The sequence below is a fragment of the Myotis lucifugus genome, unplaced genomic scaffold (assembly GCF_000147115.1).
Source record: "Myotis lucifugus unplaced genomic scaffold, Myoluc2.0 scaffold_722, whole genome shotgun sequence".
Lineage (NCBI taxonomy): Eukaryota > Metazoa > Chordata > Mammalia > Chiroptera > Vespertilionidae > Myotis > Myotis lucifugus.
The window spans coordinates 96379-113430 of NW_005871770.1; the positions used below are offsets into that span (position 1 = coordinate 96379).

Here is a 17052-nt window from a genome sequence, read left to right on the forward strand (position 1 = left end):
CCAGTTTGGCTCAGTGGATAGAGTGTCGGCCTGTGGACCAAAGGGTCCTGGGTTCAGTTCCAGTCAAGGGCACATACCTCGGGCCCTGATTGGGGCACGTGCACGAGGCAACCAATCGATGTGTTTCTCTCATCGATGTTTCTCTCTGTCTTTCTCTCTCTCTTCTACTCTCCCTAAAAATCAATGGAAAAATACCCTCTGGTGAGGATGAACAAACCAGAAAATAATAATAAGCTCTGTATATAAAACATTGGCCTTTCTGAAGGAAATACTATTCATCTAGAAGAGAAGTTAATAAAGCATCAAATTAAGAAAATGTTAATGTTCTGCCTCCCTTGTGCCTGGAGAAGTCTAGTTAGAACGCAAAGGGCCGCTGTGTGAGGTGCTGCTAACTGCCCCTCACTTGCACTGCCTGGAGCCCCAAGATACTTACAAAGACACTTCTCAGAGCTTGATTTTGGCTTTTCAGTAAGCCCAGCTTCTGTCTCTCCCCAGATTCAGTCGCTGTCGGGGCGCCCTCGATCCTGTGATGTTGCAGGTGGCAGGTAAGTAATGCTCTTTCTGTTCATGGCTCGGGGACTGTCCAAGGTTTTCCCGAAAGGAAAGTCTTGCTACTTCGGCCCAGAACTCTGCGAAACTTCCCTCATTAAGTGTACATTGAAAGTCAACGGGATTTTCATGAAAACAACAGCTCTCTTTGGTACTCAATATTTCAGTTATTTAAAGTAATTATATTACATAACTGCAGTAATAAATAAAACTGCCATACATATGTTTGCGAATAACACAACTGACGCTTGGTAAACACACGACTTGAAGCAGAAGCGTGTAGGCGTGGCGAACCCACCAGCCGCACGCGGTGGGCCCCTGGCACCCTTTTTGACTGTTCAGCGCGTCATAACTCGCCTCTCCACCTCCAGGCTCTGCCTCTTGCACCCCGGCCTCCACGCCCCCGAGTCTGAGCCACACTGTCCTCAGAACGACTGCGCATGTCTCTCCCTGCTTCCTGCCTTCCACAGGCTTCTTGCCGTCCGCGCGTAGCTTTCCGCCTCATATGCTCTCTGCCTGCTTCTATAGGGCCGTCTCCCATCAGCACCGCCCCTCTTAAACTTGACCTTCCTGTGGCGTCTGAGTTCCTGGGCACACTGTGGCTTCGCGCCTTTCTGCTTTGCCCACGCTGTGAACTTGCCTGGAATGGTTTTCCTGCATAAATTCACCATGTGAATTCTTTGGCCTTCAAACTGAGCTCGGATGGCCCCAGGAAGCCCCCTCCAGCCTGCTGGTCGTTGTCCCCACGCCTTATGCTACCAGGCTCTGTCACTGTACTACTGGATTGTATGACATTGCAAGTTCTTTTCTATTTATTTACTTATCCATTCATTTATTTTAAGCAAGTTATTTCCTTTTGGGCTCTATCTCCCTGCTTTGGCCAAGTCTCTTGGGGCCCCATTATCAGTATCTGGTACCGGGGACGTGCTCTACTGACCATGCTGTATTGAGTGGAGGGTCCTCAATTGTATTCATTCCCTCCCGCCTCTTCCTGAAGCAGCCATAGCTTCCTACTGGGTCTCCCTGCTGTCTTTCTGCTCCCTTAAGCCATCCTCCACACTGTAATTGAAAAACTATATCCTGGAAGGTACCTGGTTGATTCAGAGATACTGTGTGTGTGTGTGTGTGTGTGTGTGTGTGTGTAGGAAAGAGAATTTAGAAACCTAGCAAACAGAACCGTGTAAATTGCACAACAGTGCCTTTATAAGGTGCTTTATAATTTCTAAAGTGCTTTTACATCAATTACTTCATCCGATCTTGGAAAATACTCCTATAAAGTGGGTATAGATGCATCCTCCGTCCAACCCAGCAAGTAAGGAGTGGCCCTGCGGAGGGGGTGAGCCACGGAGGCAAGTTCTCAGGACGAGGCGGAGGCAGAGGTTACACGAGGACTTGGATCTTTGCTTTTATTTGATGAGGGAACGTATCAGACCTGTCCTAGTCCCCAAAGCCTAACGATTTTAGAAAGTAACATTTATCTTTCCTTTTTCAGCGCTTTTCCACACAACAGTCCAAACATGGGCCTCTCCCCCTTTCTGGGGACCCTGAACACCGGAGGGTCCCTGCCAGACTTAACCAATCTGCACTACTCGACGCCCCTGCCGGCCTCCCTGGACACCGGCAACCCCCTCTTTGGTGGCATGAGTATGGGGAACAGTGTGGGCAACCTTCCTGCTGCTATGACTCACCTGGGCATCAGAAGCTCTTCTGGTAAGTGTGCCCTGCTCTGTGGGACCCTGCCCATGCCCACTGGTGGCTTCCTCACAGGTGGGGCCCAGCCAGGTGGCCTGTTAGTGGAGTGTGGAGTGACCACATCCTGTTCTTGTAGGTCCTCGCCCTGCTAACATGTTGCTCTGGTGGCCAGGTGTCTGCTGGGCACTGTACGCCTGGAACAGCTCTACTAAGCCTCCTTGTTTATCGTCTTCAGCAGCCCCTGTATCCCGGGGACCTGGAGAATAAGACTTGAGAGTCAAGAAATAAGTGTCAATTCTAGTCTGTGCTGGCCGAGCAGTGTTAGTGGCTCTTATTAAATATCACGTGATGATATGTAATCATTACAGCCATCTCTAGATCCTCCAATTTCCCATTGGATTTCAAAAGAGAACGTTTTGAATTTTAGAAAATTTACAGTGAATACCATGACAATATTTATACTTAAATAGATGCATATATTTAATAGAAATCTACTACAGTTCAAAATAATTGGCTCAAATTTTCAGAAGGGCTAAAAGATGTGGCAGGTGGCTGTATTAAAATGCTACCCGTAATGTGACTTGGGTGTTTCTCTCTTCTGTAATAATAAAAGTGTAATATGCTAATTAGACCAGACGTCTTTCAGGACGACCTTCCGGATAAAGCTGTGGCTGCAAGGAAAGCCTGGGTCCCGGGTGCCAGAGGGAAGCCCAGGTCCCGGGTGCCAGAGGGAAGCCGGTGCCGGCAGCTGGGGGAAGGAAGGCCTACTCTTGCATGAATTTCGTGCATCGGGCCTCTGGTATGAATGTAAGTGTCCACAGCTCAGACCCATGAGACTACGTTTGCTTGAGCCCTGACATGCGCTATCAGTGTGTGGGCAGGTGTTACTACTCCCTTTCACACTCGGTGTGTGGTACGGCCCAGGCTGTAACCGTCCTAAGGATTGTGTGGACCTTTGGAAGGGTCCTCGGTGACGGTCCGTCTGTGGGAAAGTGCTTGCTGGTTTCCACTCTGGGTTCAACAGGACGCGTCTACATGGATCAGCTCACCACTCACGGGAGAGTGGCCCTCTCTGGGCGGTCCCTGGAAGGCCCTGATGATTTGCAGTCGTGCTGCCGGGGCGCAACATGACTTTAGGTTTGAAGAAGGGATTTCAGCGAGCACCTTTATTCTTGGTTCTTCAGGTCATTTTTTTATCCTGCTGCTTTACTTACGTGACTCCGCTCGTTCTCTATGAAAAAAGACATTCACGGTCACATAGATCAAGTCACGTCGGGATTTAGCCCTCCTGGGTCTCGGTATCGCCTCCAACCTTGGGCTTCAGTTGCAAATCCTGAGCTTAATCACTTGCCATTATTTTCCTCAAACAAGCATTACTTTGTCCAGAGCGTCCAGAACCAGGGTCAGCTTTTTCTAGTTCCTGTGCATGGAACTTAAAATGCATGGGACACAAAGTCGCACATATTTTTTTAAAGATGTTTGTGCTTTTTTTTTTTTCTGAATGAGTGGGTTTTTTAAAAAATGGAATCGTATCTTTAGCTCTAATTCTAATTCTTTTTTTTTTAAACCTTAGCTGAGGATATGTTTGCTTTGTGTTGCTATTGTTTTATTTTAGAGAGAGGAAGGAAGAGAGAAAGAGACATCGCTCAATTGGTTGCCTCCTTTACGTGCCCCAAACAGGGATTGAACCTGCAACCTAGGTAGGTGCCTTGTCTGGAACTCAAAGCTTTTGATGTACAGGATGACGCTCCAACCAACTGAGCCACTGGCCAGGGCTGTTCTAACTATTTGACCAGCCTTGTCTCCGACCTTTACATAGGAAGTTGAGTTGTGGAATACTACTTAGGGTTTATTAGAGACATCTTTCCTACCTTTTAAAAATTATTTGCCAGCTAAAAATGCTTTATTTCTTCCTTCATTTTCATAATTTTTATCTAGCACTCAATTTAAAATATATATATTTTTATTGATTTCAGAGAGAAAGGGAGAGAGAGAAACATCTATGATGAGAGACTATCATTGATCAGCTGCCTCCTGCACGCCCCCTACTGGGGATGGAGCCCACAACCTGGGCATGTGCCCTGACCTGGAATCCAACTGTGACTTCCTGGTTCATAGGTCAATGCTCAGCCACTGAGCCACACCGGCTGGGCTGACACTCAATTTCTTTATCAACATAAAACAGTACCACTTCACCTGCTGGTCCAAGAGTGATGGGCTGAGCTGTGAAACATGGGTGTTGCCAGTTAAGATACTCAACAGCAGCATTCATTCACGGAGTGAAGCCACTCTGTCAGGCCCCATGCCAGGTGCCCAGGACCCAACAGGGCACAGGACAGTGCCCCTGGCCGCCTCCAACTTGTGCCCCAGCTCTCTGTGTCATGCAGATGCCTTCCCCAAATGCTCTTGCTCATGCTAAAACTTACCACCCTCCCTCCAAAACAACACTAAGCACCAGCAAAAGCTTCCTTTCCCCTGAATCGGAACAGACTGTGATGAACAGTTTCTTGGGAGCCAGGAAAGCAAAGAGAAAGGCACCGAGGGGCAGGAGACATGGAGGGTGTCTCTTCCCGTGACCCTCTGGGTGCTCAGGATGTTGACGGGCCACACGGAGGCAGCTCCTGAGAGCCACGCCTCCAAGGAAGCAAGCTCTCCGAAGCAGCAGAGGGTTCTGCAGTGTGCCTGGGACCGAGGCACGCGGGGCTCTGAGCTGGGTTTGTGGCCCTGGCCGGTGTTGCTCAGTGGATAGAACCTCGGCCTATGGACTGAAGGGTCCCAGGTTTGAGTCCGGTCAAGGGCACAGACCTCGGTTGCAGGCTCCTTCCACGCCCCGGCCCTGGTTGGGGGTGTGCAGGAGGCAACCAATCAATGTGTCTCTCTCACATCAATGTTTCTGTCTTTCCCTCTCTCTCCCACTTTCTCTAAAAATCAATGGAAAAATATCCTCCGGTGAGGATTAAGAAAATAAAATGAACTGAGTTTGTGGTACAGCCCTGGCTCCTCTCCCTGGGCTGGAGCTAAGCACATTGCGCATTGGCCTCCACTACCCACTCTTACCTGGTCCTGCCCCCCCGACCCCCACCCCCATCCGTTACACGATCACCTTCCTCTCAAGAAAACCGTTCCCTGGTGGGGGTTTCCGTGCCACTGGTACATCTGATATACGTTCAGTCGGAGTCTCCCAGGAGCTCCTCCACACAGAACCCTCATCACGTTGTAGGAAGTGATGTTTTCTTTAATCTTGGAAAACGAGCGATTTGGTCTGAAATTATGACAAGTAACTTGGAATTTGTTCTCTCCTAGGTCTCCAGAGCTCCCGGAGTAACCCCTCCCTCCAGGCCACACTCAGCAAGACAGCGCTTTCCTCTTCCCTGAACAGCCACCCGCAGACCTCGCCCAGCGCCTCTACGCTTCACCCTTCACTGCGCCTCTTCTCCCTCAGCAACCCCTCTCTCCCCACCACTAACCTGAGCGGCCCCTCTCGGCGCAGGCAGCCTCCCGTCAGCCCTCTCACGCTCTCTCCGGGCCCCGAAGCACATCAGGGTTTCTGCAGACAGCTCTCTTCCACCAGCCCAATGAACCCCTATCCTGCCTCGCAGGTAAACATCGCTTCGGCGAAATGGACTGAAGATGGAGGAATCGCTTTCCTTCTCTCTGATTTTGGACTGAGTCCATTACACCCAGTGTTGTCCATGAGATTACTTATATGTGAAATCAGAGCAGAAATGTGAATAGTTCAGAATGCATTAATGATTTCCCAAGAGCAGGCCTGTGTTGATTATTCTTAAGCAAACATTGAACAGTTTGCAGGCGCTGTAACTCTCAAAGTTGGGGTTGGGGGAAAGTGGTAAGGCAGGGGTCCTCAAACTACGGCCCGCGGGCCACATGCAAATACAAATATTGTATTTGTTCCCATTTTGTTTTTTTACTTCAAAATAAGATATGTGCAGTGTTCATAGGAATTTGTTCATAGTTTTTTTTTAAACTATAGTCCGGCCCTCCAACGGTCTGAGGGACAGTGAACTGGCTCCCTGTTTAAAAAGTTTGAGGACCCCTGGTGGTAAGGTATAGAGGACGCAACCCAGGCCTGCCTACCTTAGCTCAGGGAAGCAGGTATGACAAGTCAATCATTGGCTCTCTACGTACTTTATTTATTTTTTTAAATATTCCTATTGATTTCAGAGAGAAAGAGAGAGGGAGAGAGAGATAGAGACATCGGTGATGAGAGAGAATCATTGATTGGTTGCCTCCTGCATGTCCCACACTGGGGATCGAGCCTGCAACCGGGCATGTGCCCTGAATGGGAATCCCCGGGACCTCCTGGTTCATAGGTCAGCACTCAACCACTGAGCCATGCAGCCAGGCAGCTCTCTACGTACTTTAAACCACAAGGAAAAGCCAAAGAAGACAGTGACTATCTGCCTAAAGCTTTGCTAGTGGACCTCGTCCCTAACTGTGACTGCAGAGTGAGAAACAGGACTTTTGTTGCTCATGAAGGAGTAGGTGTAATAAGGGTCATGTCGCCATGAAAGACCCGAAGAAGCGTGGTTAGGAGGAGGCTGAAGTCCGAAGCCTGTCACAGAAGCTCATGTTTTCACTGGCTGACTGTTTTTATCCTAAGCTCTGAGGGTGGTTTCCTTACCAGAATCATCAATGAATATATTTTTAACCTGTTGGTCACTCCCTAGATACATTATAACATCATCACTAACCACTTCTCCAAAAATGAGTAATGACTAGGCGAGGGGGAGTGGACCGCACACAATGGAAGGATTGGCAATCCAGTTATTAGTCATTCTGTACCAATTACCAGCTACGGGATCTTGATTATATGAGTAATCCCTTTGGGGAGAGGGTATTTCATAATTGTTTTTTAATGGTTCTTTTTATGTTATTAATTTTATTTTGCAAAATTATTTGACAGACTATGAAAAATATTACTCAGGCTTCCTAGATACATTTTAAGAAGACTATATGGATAGAGAGCATCTTTCTTCAGATGTTTCCATTTTTAAATTCACTCTATATTTGGTGTTGTTTTTTTTTTTAGTCATTGTTGTTCATGCTTATAATTTAAAAAGTCAAAGAGTTCTAAGGGACTTGTTCTGAATTAGAGTTGTTTCCCCTTCCCCCATATTTTTCTCTCCCTGGAGATGACTGCGTTCAACCACTTTAGCTCATCTCTTTGGTTTTTAGCTCATCTCTTTGGTTTAACCACATTATTTCAAGCTTATTTGGTCCTACAATGTTAGTGTTAGGTGTTATCTAGTGACATTCTACCACGGAAGATTAGTGCTTTGTTCTCCTTCAGCTCTCCCAGTCCTCCCACACGCATACACACATATTTCCTCCTCCTCCTCCTCCTCCTCCTCCTCCTCCTCCACCATGTGGTTTATTTTGATTTTGATTAGAGCAGTACTCAGTGTGTAATGTTTTCTTCTTTTTTTTTTTTTAATATATTTTACTGATTTTTTACAGAGAGGAAGGGAGAGAGAGAGAGAGAGTTAGAAACATCGATGAGAGAGAAACATCGATCAACTGCCTCCTTCACACGTCCTACTGGGGATGTGCCCGCAACCCAGGTACATGCCCTTGACCGGAATCGAACCCAGGACCTTTCAGTCCGCAGGCCGACGCTCTATCCACTGAGCCAAACCGGTTTTCATAGTTATAATAATGTAGTCCGAGTTTAACTATATAGTATACTATGCAATAACAAAGGACCATTTTTTTTTCCTCCTGGGTTTTAATAAATATTTTACTTTGTTAGTTTGGTTCTATGTGTATATTACTAATTCAATCCCAAACGTTTGGAATTGGGTAGGTCTCTTCTTAATACAGCTAAAAACAAATCCTCCAGCCCAGCCGGCATGGCTCAGTGGTTGAGTGTCATCCTGTGAACCAGGAGGTCAAGGTTGGATTCCCGGTCAGGGCACATGCCCGGGTTACGGGCTGGATCCCCAGTGTGGGGCGTGCAGGAGGCAGCCGATAAATAATTCTTTCTCATTATTGATGTTTCTATCTCTCTCTCCCTCTGCTTTTCCTCTCCCAAAATCAATAAAAAATATATTTAAAAAAATAAAAGCAAAAACTTTAGTAGCTTTACAAAATAGAAGTACATGACATGATTTAAAATGTCTTTATCCTGTCTACCATTTCATTGAAAATTGACTGGGATATAAAATGCTAAATTTGAAATAATTTTCTCTTGAGATGTGGAAGTTATTAATCCATTGTCAATTTAGTTTCTAGAGAAATCAACTTTTATTCTGATTCAAAAACTTTGAATGAAATCTTCCCTTCTTCTTTTTTTTCTCTGGAGGCTTATAGGATCTTCTTTTTGTCCCCAGTTTTCTGAAATTTCAGAATAACGTGGCTTGTTTGACATGAGTCTGGATATTTGGTGGCTTTCTTCAATCTGAAAACTCATCCTTCTTTTCTGGGAAACTTTCTTTTTCTTTTTTGGTTAATCTTCACTGAGGCATATATTTTTCCCCCCATTCATTTTAGAGAGAGTGGAAGGGAGAAAGGAGGGAGGGAGGGAGAGAGAGAGAAAGAGAGAGAGAAAAACATCGATGTGAGAGACACCCAGCCATTGGTTGCCGGGACGCAAGCCAGGATCAGGCTTGCAACCCAGGTACATGCCCTTGACCAGGGAATTGAACCTGGACCCTTTGGCCCGTGGGCCGATGCTCTAACCATTGAGCAACCAGTCAGGGTGGAAATTTTCTGTCATTATTTCTTTGATGGTTTCTTGACCTGAGAACCGAGTTGGGAACAAAAAGTGGAGGGCTCAAGTTTAATAGCGAGCCTTCTCATAAACAGTGTTAAGTCGGATTGCGTCTTGCTTTCTCACTGCCGGCGTAGCCGTGGCCTTCCCAGCTCCACCAAGCCAGTCGCTTCTTCACCATCTGCTTTTCATTTTCCAAACCGTGTTGGGTTTCCTTCTCTCCTGGTATCTTTGTCCTCGTGTTGTTGGTTGTTTTGTTGTTATTATTGTTTTAGTGTTGTTTACGAATGTTTAGCGTTGTTTAATGTTGTTTTAGTGTTTCAGTAGAGTTTTGGGCTTTTTTTTTATCTCCCATCTTTAATCAGAAGTTACGGCTTAAAAAACAACAACATGGCCCTAGCTGGTTTGGCTCAGTGGATAGAGCGTCGGCTGTGGACTGAAGGGTCCCAGGTTCGATTCCGGTCAAGGGCACATGCCTGGGTTGCGGGCTTAGTCCCCAGTAGGAGGCCTGCAGGAGGCAGCCAATCGATGATTCTCTCTCATCATTGATGTTTCTGTCTCTCTCTCCCTCTCCCTTCCTCTCTGAAGCCAATAAAAATATATTAAAAAACAAACAAAAAAACCCAGCAACATGGCTTTTACTGAGAAAACTGAGAGGAAACTGGTAAATTGGCTGGGTTTTTTGTTTTTCTGGACAATAGAAATTGTCATGGAGTGGGAAATGCTTTGTGGGGAAGTGAGAGTCGAGATACCCTTTGAAGGAGCAGAACTAGCTTCTCAGCCCAGTACAGACTGCCCAGGAGAAGGTCTTTCCTCACCGTGACGCCTCCTCATCTTCAAGGACTCAGACGAGGAACTTGGAAGCTCCGCTACTCAGTGACTTTGTTTTCCAGATGGTGCCCTCCGATGGGAGCCCGCTTACCTTCCTGCCCACAGACGCCCAAGCTCAACTGTCCCCACCTCCCCCGTACCCCACACCCCAGGAGCTCCCCCAGCGTCTCCTGCAGCAGCCCCATGCCCCGGAGCCCCCACAGCAGCCACAGGCAGCCCCGTCCCTGCCGCAGCCAGACTTCCAGCTCCTCACAGGCCAGGTGAGTCCCAGCGGGAGCACCGGGCAGGAGGGAAGGCTTATTTCGCCCTGACTTCCAACTAAACGCCCCTCCTTATTCCCTGAAGGGCTCGTCTTTGACCAGCTTCTTCCCAGACGTGAGCTTTGACCAGCAGTCCATGAGGCCGGGCTCAGCTTTTACTCAGCAGGTGAGCGATCGCCCGGGGGCCTGCCTCTTCTCAGAGCAGGAACTGCTCGGTGTGCGGGACCCACACCAGGCGGACCAGGCTCACTCTGTCTCTGATTCAGCTGTGCTGGGTGCCCGGCAGAACCTGGATCTCCCCTGGCCCTGAAGAGACTGTCAGCCTCAGCAGAAGAACTGTGTGAACACGTGATGGCGGGCTCGTGGTGGCTCTCTAGTCAGAACGGTAGCATCGTTCATGCTGGCAGGGGCCACAGCAGCCCACTAACCGGTCATGTTTGGAGACTAAGACCAGAGAGGGCCTTAGCCTGAGGCCTCCTTGCTGAGCCCAGCACAGAGTGTGGGCGGCCTCCCGAGAGGCTGGGTCCTGGCGGGGCAGTCCTTCCCTGGATGTGCCAGTCAGCCGTTTGCTTTGCTTTGCAATCTTTCCATAACACTGGCCTTTAAAAAAAATTTTTTTTTAAATATATTTCTTTTTTTTTTTTTTTTAATATATATTTTTATTGATTTTTTACAGAGAGGGAGGGAGAGGAATAGAGAGTTAGAAACATGGAGGGAGAGGAATAGAGAGTTAGAAACATCAATGAGAGAGAAACACCGATCAGCTGCCTCTTGCACACCCCCCACTGGGGATGTGCCCGCAACCAAGGTACATGCCCTTGACCAGAATCGAACCCGGGACCCTTGAGTCCGCAGGCCGACGCTCTATCCACTGAGCCAAACCGGTCAGGGCTAAATATATTTCTTTATTGATTTCAGAGAGTGAGATAGAAACATCAATGATGAGAGAGAATCATTGATCAGCTGCCTCCTGCACACCCCCTACTGGGGATTGAGCCCGCAACCCAGGCATGTGCCCTTGGCCGGAATCGAACCTGGGACCCTTCAGTCCGCAGGTCGACGCTCTATCCACTGAGCCAAACTGTCTAGGGCTAAAAAAATTTTTTTTAAAATTATTTTTATTGATTTCAGAAAGGAAGGGAGAGAGAGATAGAAACATTAATGATGAGAGAGAATCATAATTCGGCTGCCTCCTGTATGCCCCCTACTGGGGATAGAGCCTGAAACCCGGGCATGTGCCCTGACCTGGAATCCAACTGTGACCTCCTAGTTCATAGATCGACACTCAACCACTGAGCCACACCGCTGGGCACACTGACCATTTTTAACATCCCGAGGTTTTAGAATGTGTAGAAAGTGTGGGCTGGCCTCTGGGATGGAGTAAGGACAGAGGAGCACCTTCCAGCACCTCACAACAGTGAAATACAGACAGACATGTTTCCCGAGGAGGCGTGGGAAAGCCTCGTGGTGGGAACCATGGGCTGCCTCCCTCTGTCTGGAGAAGCCATGTTAGTCTCATGGTCAGTGTCTCCCAGACAAATGATGGAAACTCCTACTTTTGAAAGAGTTTAAAAATAGTTTGGAAACTTAATTTCTGGGAAGGCACCTGGGAGAGGCCTCCGTTCTGACCTCTCTTCTTAGCGGTTTTCTCATAGCGAGGCCTCGCCTGCGGCTCCTCCCTCCGAGTGAGAAGAAAGGGCTTCTGTTTTCTCGTTTTTCTGGAAACCAAAGAGGAAAGGAACCTATTGGCTACATCAGCTCCTTGGGGAGCCTTGACAGGGCTCCCGCAGATGGCAGTTCCCACGAGCCTCCGTGTGACTGAAGAGGGGCGGGGGTCAGAGGCCAGAGGGCACAGAAGCCACAGTTGGGCGTCTCCTGGGATGGCGGAGAGGGTCGGGCCGTGCGTGATGGGGACAGGTCCCTACTGCGGACCTCAGGGGCCCTGCTCCACGCTAGGCCCTGCCTGCATGGTGGGCAGCATGACGACCAGGCACTCAGTTCCCACAGGGGAGGGACTGGAAGAGCCGTTCCCTCTGGGTTGCCCCGGGAGCCGTGGTGTTACTCGCTCCTCGGCAGCAGAGGTCGTTCCTCACATTGTGACCTTTGATCTTCCAGGTGCCCCTGGTGCAGCACGGTCCCCAGGAGCCACAGGACTCGTTTCATTTGAGACCAAACCTGTATTCCAACTGCGGGAATTTCCCCAACAGCCTCCTGACAGGTGAGTGCCGCGCTGTTTCGATTTTGCTGTGTTGGTACAGATTCCATTGCAAGGTCGTGTAAGCAGCAACAACATTAGATAAAGCAAAACAGGACAGTCCCAGCTCGGCTTTTCCTGTGTGAGCGCAGGTGTCCAGCCCAGAGACCGAGGCAGTGAGTCTTTTCTGAAATACTTAGTTTTCCGTGATTGGCCACTGTACAAACGGAGAAAGCCTGCAAAATTGGGAGTTGCGTGCCCTGGCTGGTTTGGCTCAGTGGATAGAGCATCGGCCTATGGACCAAAGGGTCCCGGGTTCGATTCCGGTCAAGGGCACATACCCTGGTTGCAGGCTCCTCCCTGGACCGGGCCCTGGTCGGGACTCGTGCAGGAGGCTACCAATCGATGTGTTTCACATGGATGTTTCTCTCTGTCTTTCCCTCTCTTTTCCACTCCCTTAAAAATCAGTGGAAAAATATCCTTGAGTGAGGATTAAAAAAAAAAACAATCAGCCCAGCCAGCGTGGCTCAGTGGTTGAGCATCGACCTATGAACCAGGAGGTCACTATTCGATTCCTGCTCAGGGCACATGCCCGGGTTGCGGGCTCGATCCCCAGTGTGGAGCGTGCAGGAGGCAGCTGATCCATGATTCTCTCTCATCATTGATGTTTCTAGCTCTCTCTCCCTCTCTCTTCCTCTCTGAAATCAATAAAAATATATTTTAAAAAAAACAATCAACAAACAAAAAAATAAAGAGCAGAGACCTTAAAAAAAGTGGCGGGGCGGGGAGTTACAGAACTGACTGGGAAGAACGTACATTCCAGAACAAACTAGGCCTGGAAGTGGCTGGGACACAGCGATCACTGTCCTTCCTGGCTGGGAGGATGACAGGGTAGCGTTTTGGGGGTATCATCAGTTTGTTGCCCTCACGCCTCCTAATCCGCCCTGTCGTTCCCTCTTGCTCTTTCTTCCAGAGGACTCGAATTCTGGCCTGTTCAGAGACCTCGGCAGTGAGCTGGAGGGCATGCCCGAGGTCAGTCTGAACATGGACACTTCATTCCCGTTGGAAGAAGAGCTCCAAATTGAGCCGCTGAGCCTGGATGGACTCAACATGTTAAGTGACTCCAGCATGGGCCTGCTTGACCCCTCTGTTGAAGAGACGTTTCGAGCCGACCGACTGTGAATGGAAGGGGATGGGGTGGTCTAATTTATATCTGAACAGCTGAAGTGAAACGGAACAGAACGGAGCCCGCAGCACCCCTGGGCTTTCGTGATCCCGGGCTTCTGACATGGAAAGAACCAATTCCACGGCTCCCAGCTTTGTGATGAGGTCCCACCTCATACACAGTGACTCATCCTGGACCACAGAGCGAGGCCCTGCCTCTCGGGCCTGCGGCGCAGGTGACGCTGTTGCAGGCAGGCTCATTCGGGACTTCCAACGAGCTGGTCCTCACCGTGACCATCACCCAGCCGGTCCGTGTGTAAAAGGAAAAAGGTCATGGGCGGAGGCCCAGGAGCACCATGCAGTGCTCAGACCACTGACCCACGTCAACAGTGAGGAGGGACTGGCTGGTGTGGCGGCAGGTAGGGGCCCCAGGCCTCCGGGAGTTGGCTCAGCCTCGAGCGACGGTACCACAGCCCCAGACGCCTTCTCTGACCCCGCTGTGATGGCTGGGCACCTGCCCGCTGGCGGCAGAGCTATTCAGGGCAGAATCGAGAGCCGCAGCTCTCAGATGCCTTAATTCTAATATGAAGAAGAATTTGCACCAGGAGTCCAAGAGCAGACTCAGTTGAACAAGCCGAATGGTAATTTGTTCTCTTCCCATTTATAATCTCCTTTCTGCTGCTTCAGTTCGCCTTTTCCTACGGACAAGAGGAAAAGGAAGACGGTTGTATTCAGTCGCTGAAGGAAAAGCCCCTGGCAGTGGATGAGCCTGAACGAAGGAGCAGTGCTTCTCGGGGACTAGAAGAAAGAAGGGGCCTGCAGGTGTCTTGCAGACACATGACGTCCTTCAGGCAAGCTCTGGACCAGCTCCAGGTGTGCAGGCCTCTGCGCACATACCACCTGGAGAGGACGGCCGAGGTCTGACGCAGACGCGGCCAGCCGCTGAGCAGCAGCAGAGCGAAGCTCTTGTCTGTGGACCTGGAGTGTTCATGGAACTCCACTGGACCCTCAGCTCCTTGGGGGCAGGCAGGGACTGTGCCTTATTCACCATTGAACCCTCAGTACCAACAAGTGCCTGGCACTGAGCAGGTGCTGTATAACTGCGTGCTGAATGTATGAATGAATGAATGAATGAATGCAGGAATGAATGCATCTGCCTGCTGTAAGGCAGTCTAATCTCTACTGTCCCTGTTCCTCGCCACATCTTCTCAGAGCTTTAGCTTTTTGGACACTTGTGCCTGTGGTTAAGTCAAGCGTGCACTTTAATATGCCTTTAACACTAGGTGAGCAAACGCACCGTCAGAGCAAACCCTCCTCGAGGTTGAGCTCCAAGCAGGTAGGTGCAGACCGACTTCTGAGCACAACCCCGTGGCCGAGCGAGCTGAGGCCGCCCTATGCTGGGCCTCGGGGGTCCACAGGCCTCCCCTCAAAAGTTCTTCCCTCTCAGATCCATGTTTTGCTCTAAATTGCTTTAAAATTGAGCTTCGGTCTTTGAAGTTGAAGGAATTCTGTAGTAAAATGAAGGCCTACTTCATGAAACCATCATTAGTCATTGACACCTTAGCACAGTGGTTCCCAAACTTATTTGGCCTACCGCCCCCTTTCCAGAAAAAAATATTACTCAGGGCCCCCTGGAAATTAATTTTTTTTAAATTTTAATAGCAATTAAACAGAAAGATATATGTATTAATGTTTCTACCTTTTTCATAAAATATAGTAAAGAAAGGTGTAAATTAGAAACATTGAAGTTTGAAATTATGAAACTATTTATTGAACTCAGAATAAAAAGGTAATACAAAAAAAGTTAAAACAAATGCACCTGTGGCCATCACCGCCCCCCTGGATCACTGCAGCGCCCACCAGGGGGCGGTAGCGCCCACTTTGGGAATCACTGCCTTAGCATAAAAGAGTATTCCAAATTCCCAGTTTCCTCTCACTTAGGCTAGGCCAGCCCCTGACCAGAAACATGGCGGTTGGGTTTGAAGGGAGCAGAGGGGACAGGGCCTGCTGAGCGCCCCTTGGGAGGGGTCTGGGCCGAATCCGGGCAGGGAGGCCAGGCGGAGAGGACGGGCACTAAAGGAGAGGCGAGAGGTGCCGGAACCTTTGCCTAGACAGCCACCGCCCTTCCAGAGACACCAGGCGTGTCCCTCCTGATGGTCACAGGGCGGCTCCCAGCCCAGAGCAGCGAGGCTGTGCTCTGCGGGTCTGAGTCTGACACTGCTGTGCCTCATGGCAGGAGGAGCCCGTCCCAGGGTCCTGGGCGCCAACCTCTGCAGACCTCGCCCATCCTTTTCCTTCTGCAGGGGCCTTGCCTGCTCTCCGGCCTCTCGAACAGCCCTGGTGGTGAGCAGCTCTATCTTTCTCTGTGACCCCAAGTCTGCCCGCTTCCCATCAGCCCACAGTCCCTGCTGTTGAATTAGGAAATCAAACCAGAGTCCTTGCTGAGGACTGGCTCAGGAGGGAGCAGCTGGCCTCCCCTTCCCAGCTTTATTCCCAGTTGAACGTCCAGATCCCTGAAAAGATCTGAGAGGGGGGCCGGGGGAGTGACTGGTAAAGTAAAGGGCCTTTCCTTGTGAGGGCACACAGCACCCCATGTGCCGAAAGAAGCCAGCTCCTGGCTGCCTTCCCCGTGTCCAAGGCCCCCAACATCTGGTCTGGCCTTTCAGACAGAACGGTTCTGATGTTATAAGAGGTTTTTCTTAAAAGTGGGGGTCCCAGCATAACTCACTCTACACAGTGCCTTACCCATGGGGATCATCAGTGTCGGGGTCCCAGCTCTCTCTGCCTGCGAGGCAGCCCCACCTTATAGCTGGGGACCCCAAGACCTACGTGATGACTTGCGCTGCCCCAGGGGCTTCTGGGAAAAGTGGCTGTTTGGCAGAGTATAATAATGACAATAAGGCTTAGCACTGAATTGAATTTGTCCTTAGGTCCGATCTTTTCTGTGGGAAGGTTTTGGGCATTATACAACCCACTTGCTTAGATGGTGGCAAGGACAACCATGGGCAGGTAGTCGCTCTGACCTTCGGCGGGTAAGTCTGCACTCACTGGTGCCTTTAAGACAAGCCAGGTGCAATCCGTGGCCTCCGATGTGGCTGCGTTCTAAATATTTCTCAATATTTAGTTTTGTTACAAGAAATCGATGCCTGTACTACTCTCACTTACTAGGAGTTAAACAGCGTAGAACTAAAATCTGTCTCTTTCCATTTTTTCTCTCTGTACGGTTGTGGTTTCTAGGACATGAAGTGTTCGGAGAATATTTTCTTGATCATGTCAAGATGAACATGAATTCTCCTGTCCTGTTTCCGTTCTCCCAAGTCTACTGTATATTCCCTGAGCTGAACGGTTTGTTGTGTATTCCCATCCATTTGCATATTCGAAGACATTTCCAGTTCTGACTCTCGCCGGCTCTTCTGATTGATGCGCAGATGGTTCTGAGCGTGTTTTCATTGCTCATGACGGAACCATCCCAGCAACGAATCAGACTTCCCGCCAGTGTCGTAACTCCCAGGTCCCTTGTCAAACAATATTTAAAGATTGGACTTTGTATAAAGCAGCTTCCAAGTTTTATAATGCATCATTTTACATCTTTCGTAATTAAAAGCACATTGAGGTTGTACCTGCACTTGGTG

General features: G+C 49.3%; 1 protein-coding gene across 1 annotated transcript in view; it reads left to right on the plus strand.

The window, feature by feature from the left end:
- CRTC3 (CREB regulated transcription coactivator 3) overlaps positions 1–15093 on the plus strand; it is a 91684-nt gene extending 76591 nt beyond the window's left edge. The window contains exons 9-15 of the mRNA XM_014447845.2: positions 496–545; positions 2042–2259; positions 5545–5840; positions 9865–10062; positions 10148–10228; positions 12178–12280; positions 13230–15093. Coding sequence (XP_014303331.1) covers positions 496–545; positions 2042–2259; positions 5545–5840; positions 9865–10062; positions 10148–10228; positions 12178–12280; positions 13230–13438 — 1155 coding nt within the window. The 3' untranslated portion in view covers positions 13439–15093. The remainder of the gene's footprint in view (positions 1–495; positions 546–2041; positions 2260–5544; positions 5841–9864; positions 10063–10147; positions 10229–12177; positions 12281–13229) is intronic.
- Positions 15094–17052: the final 1959 nt, after the last annotated feature.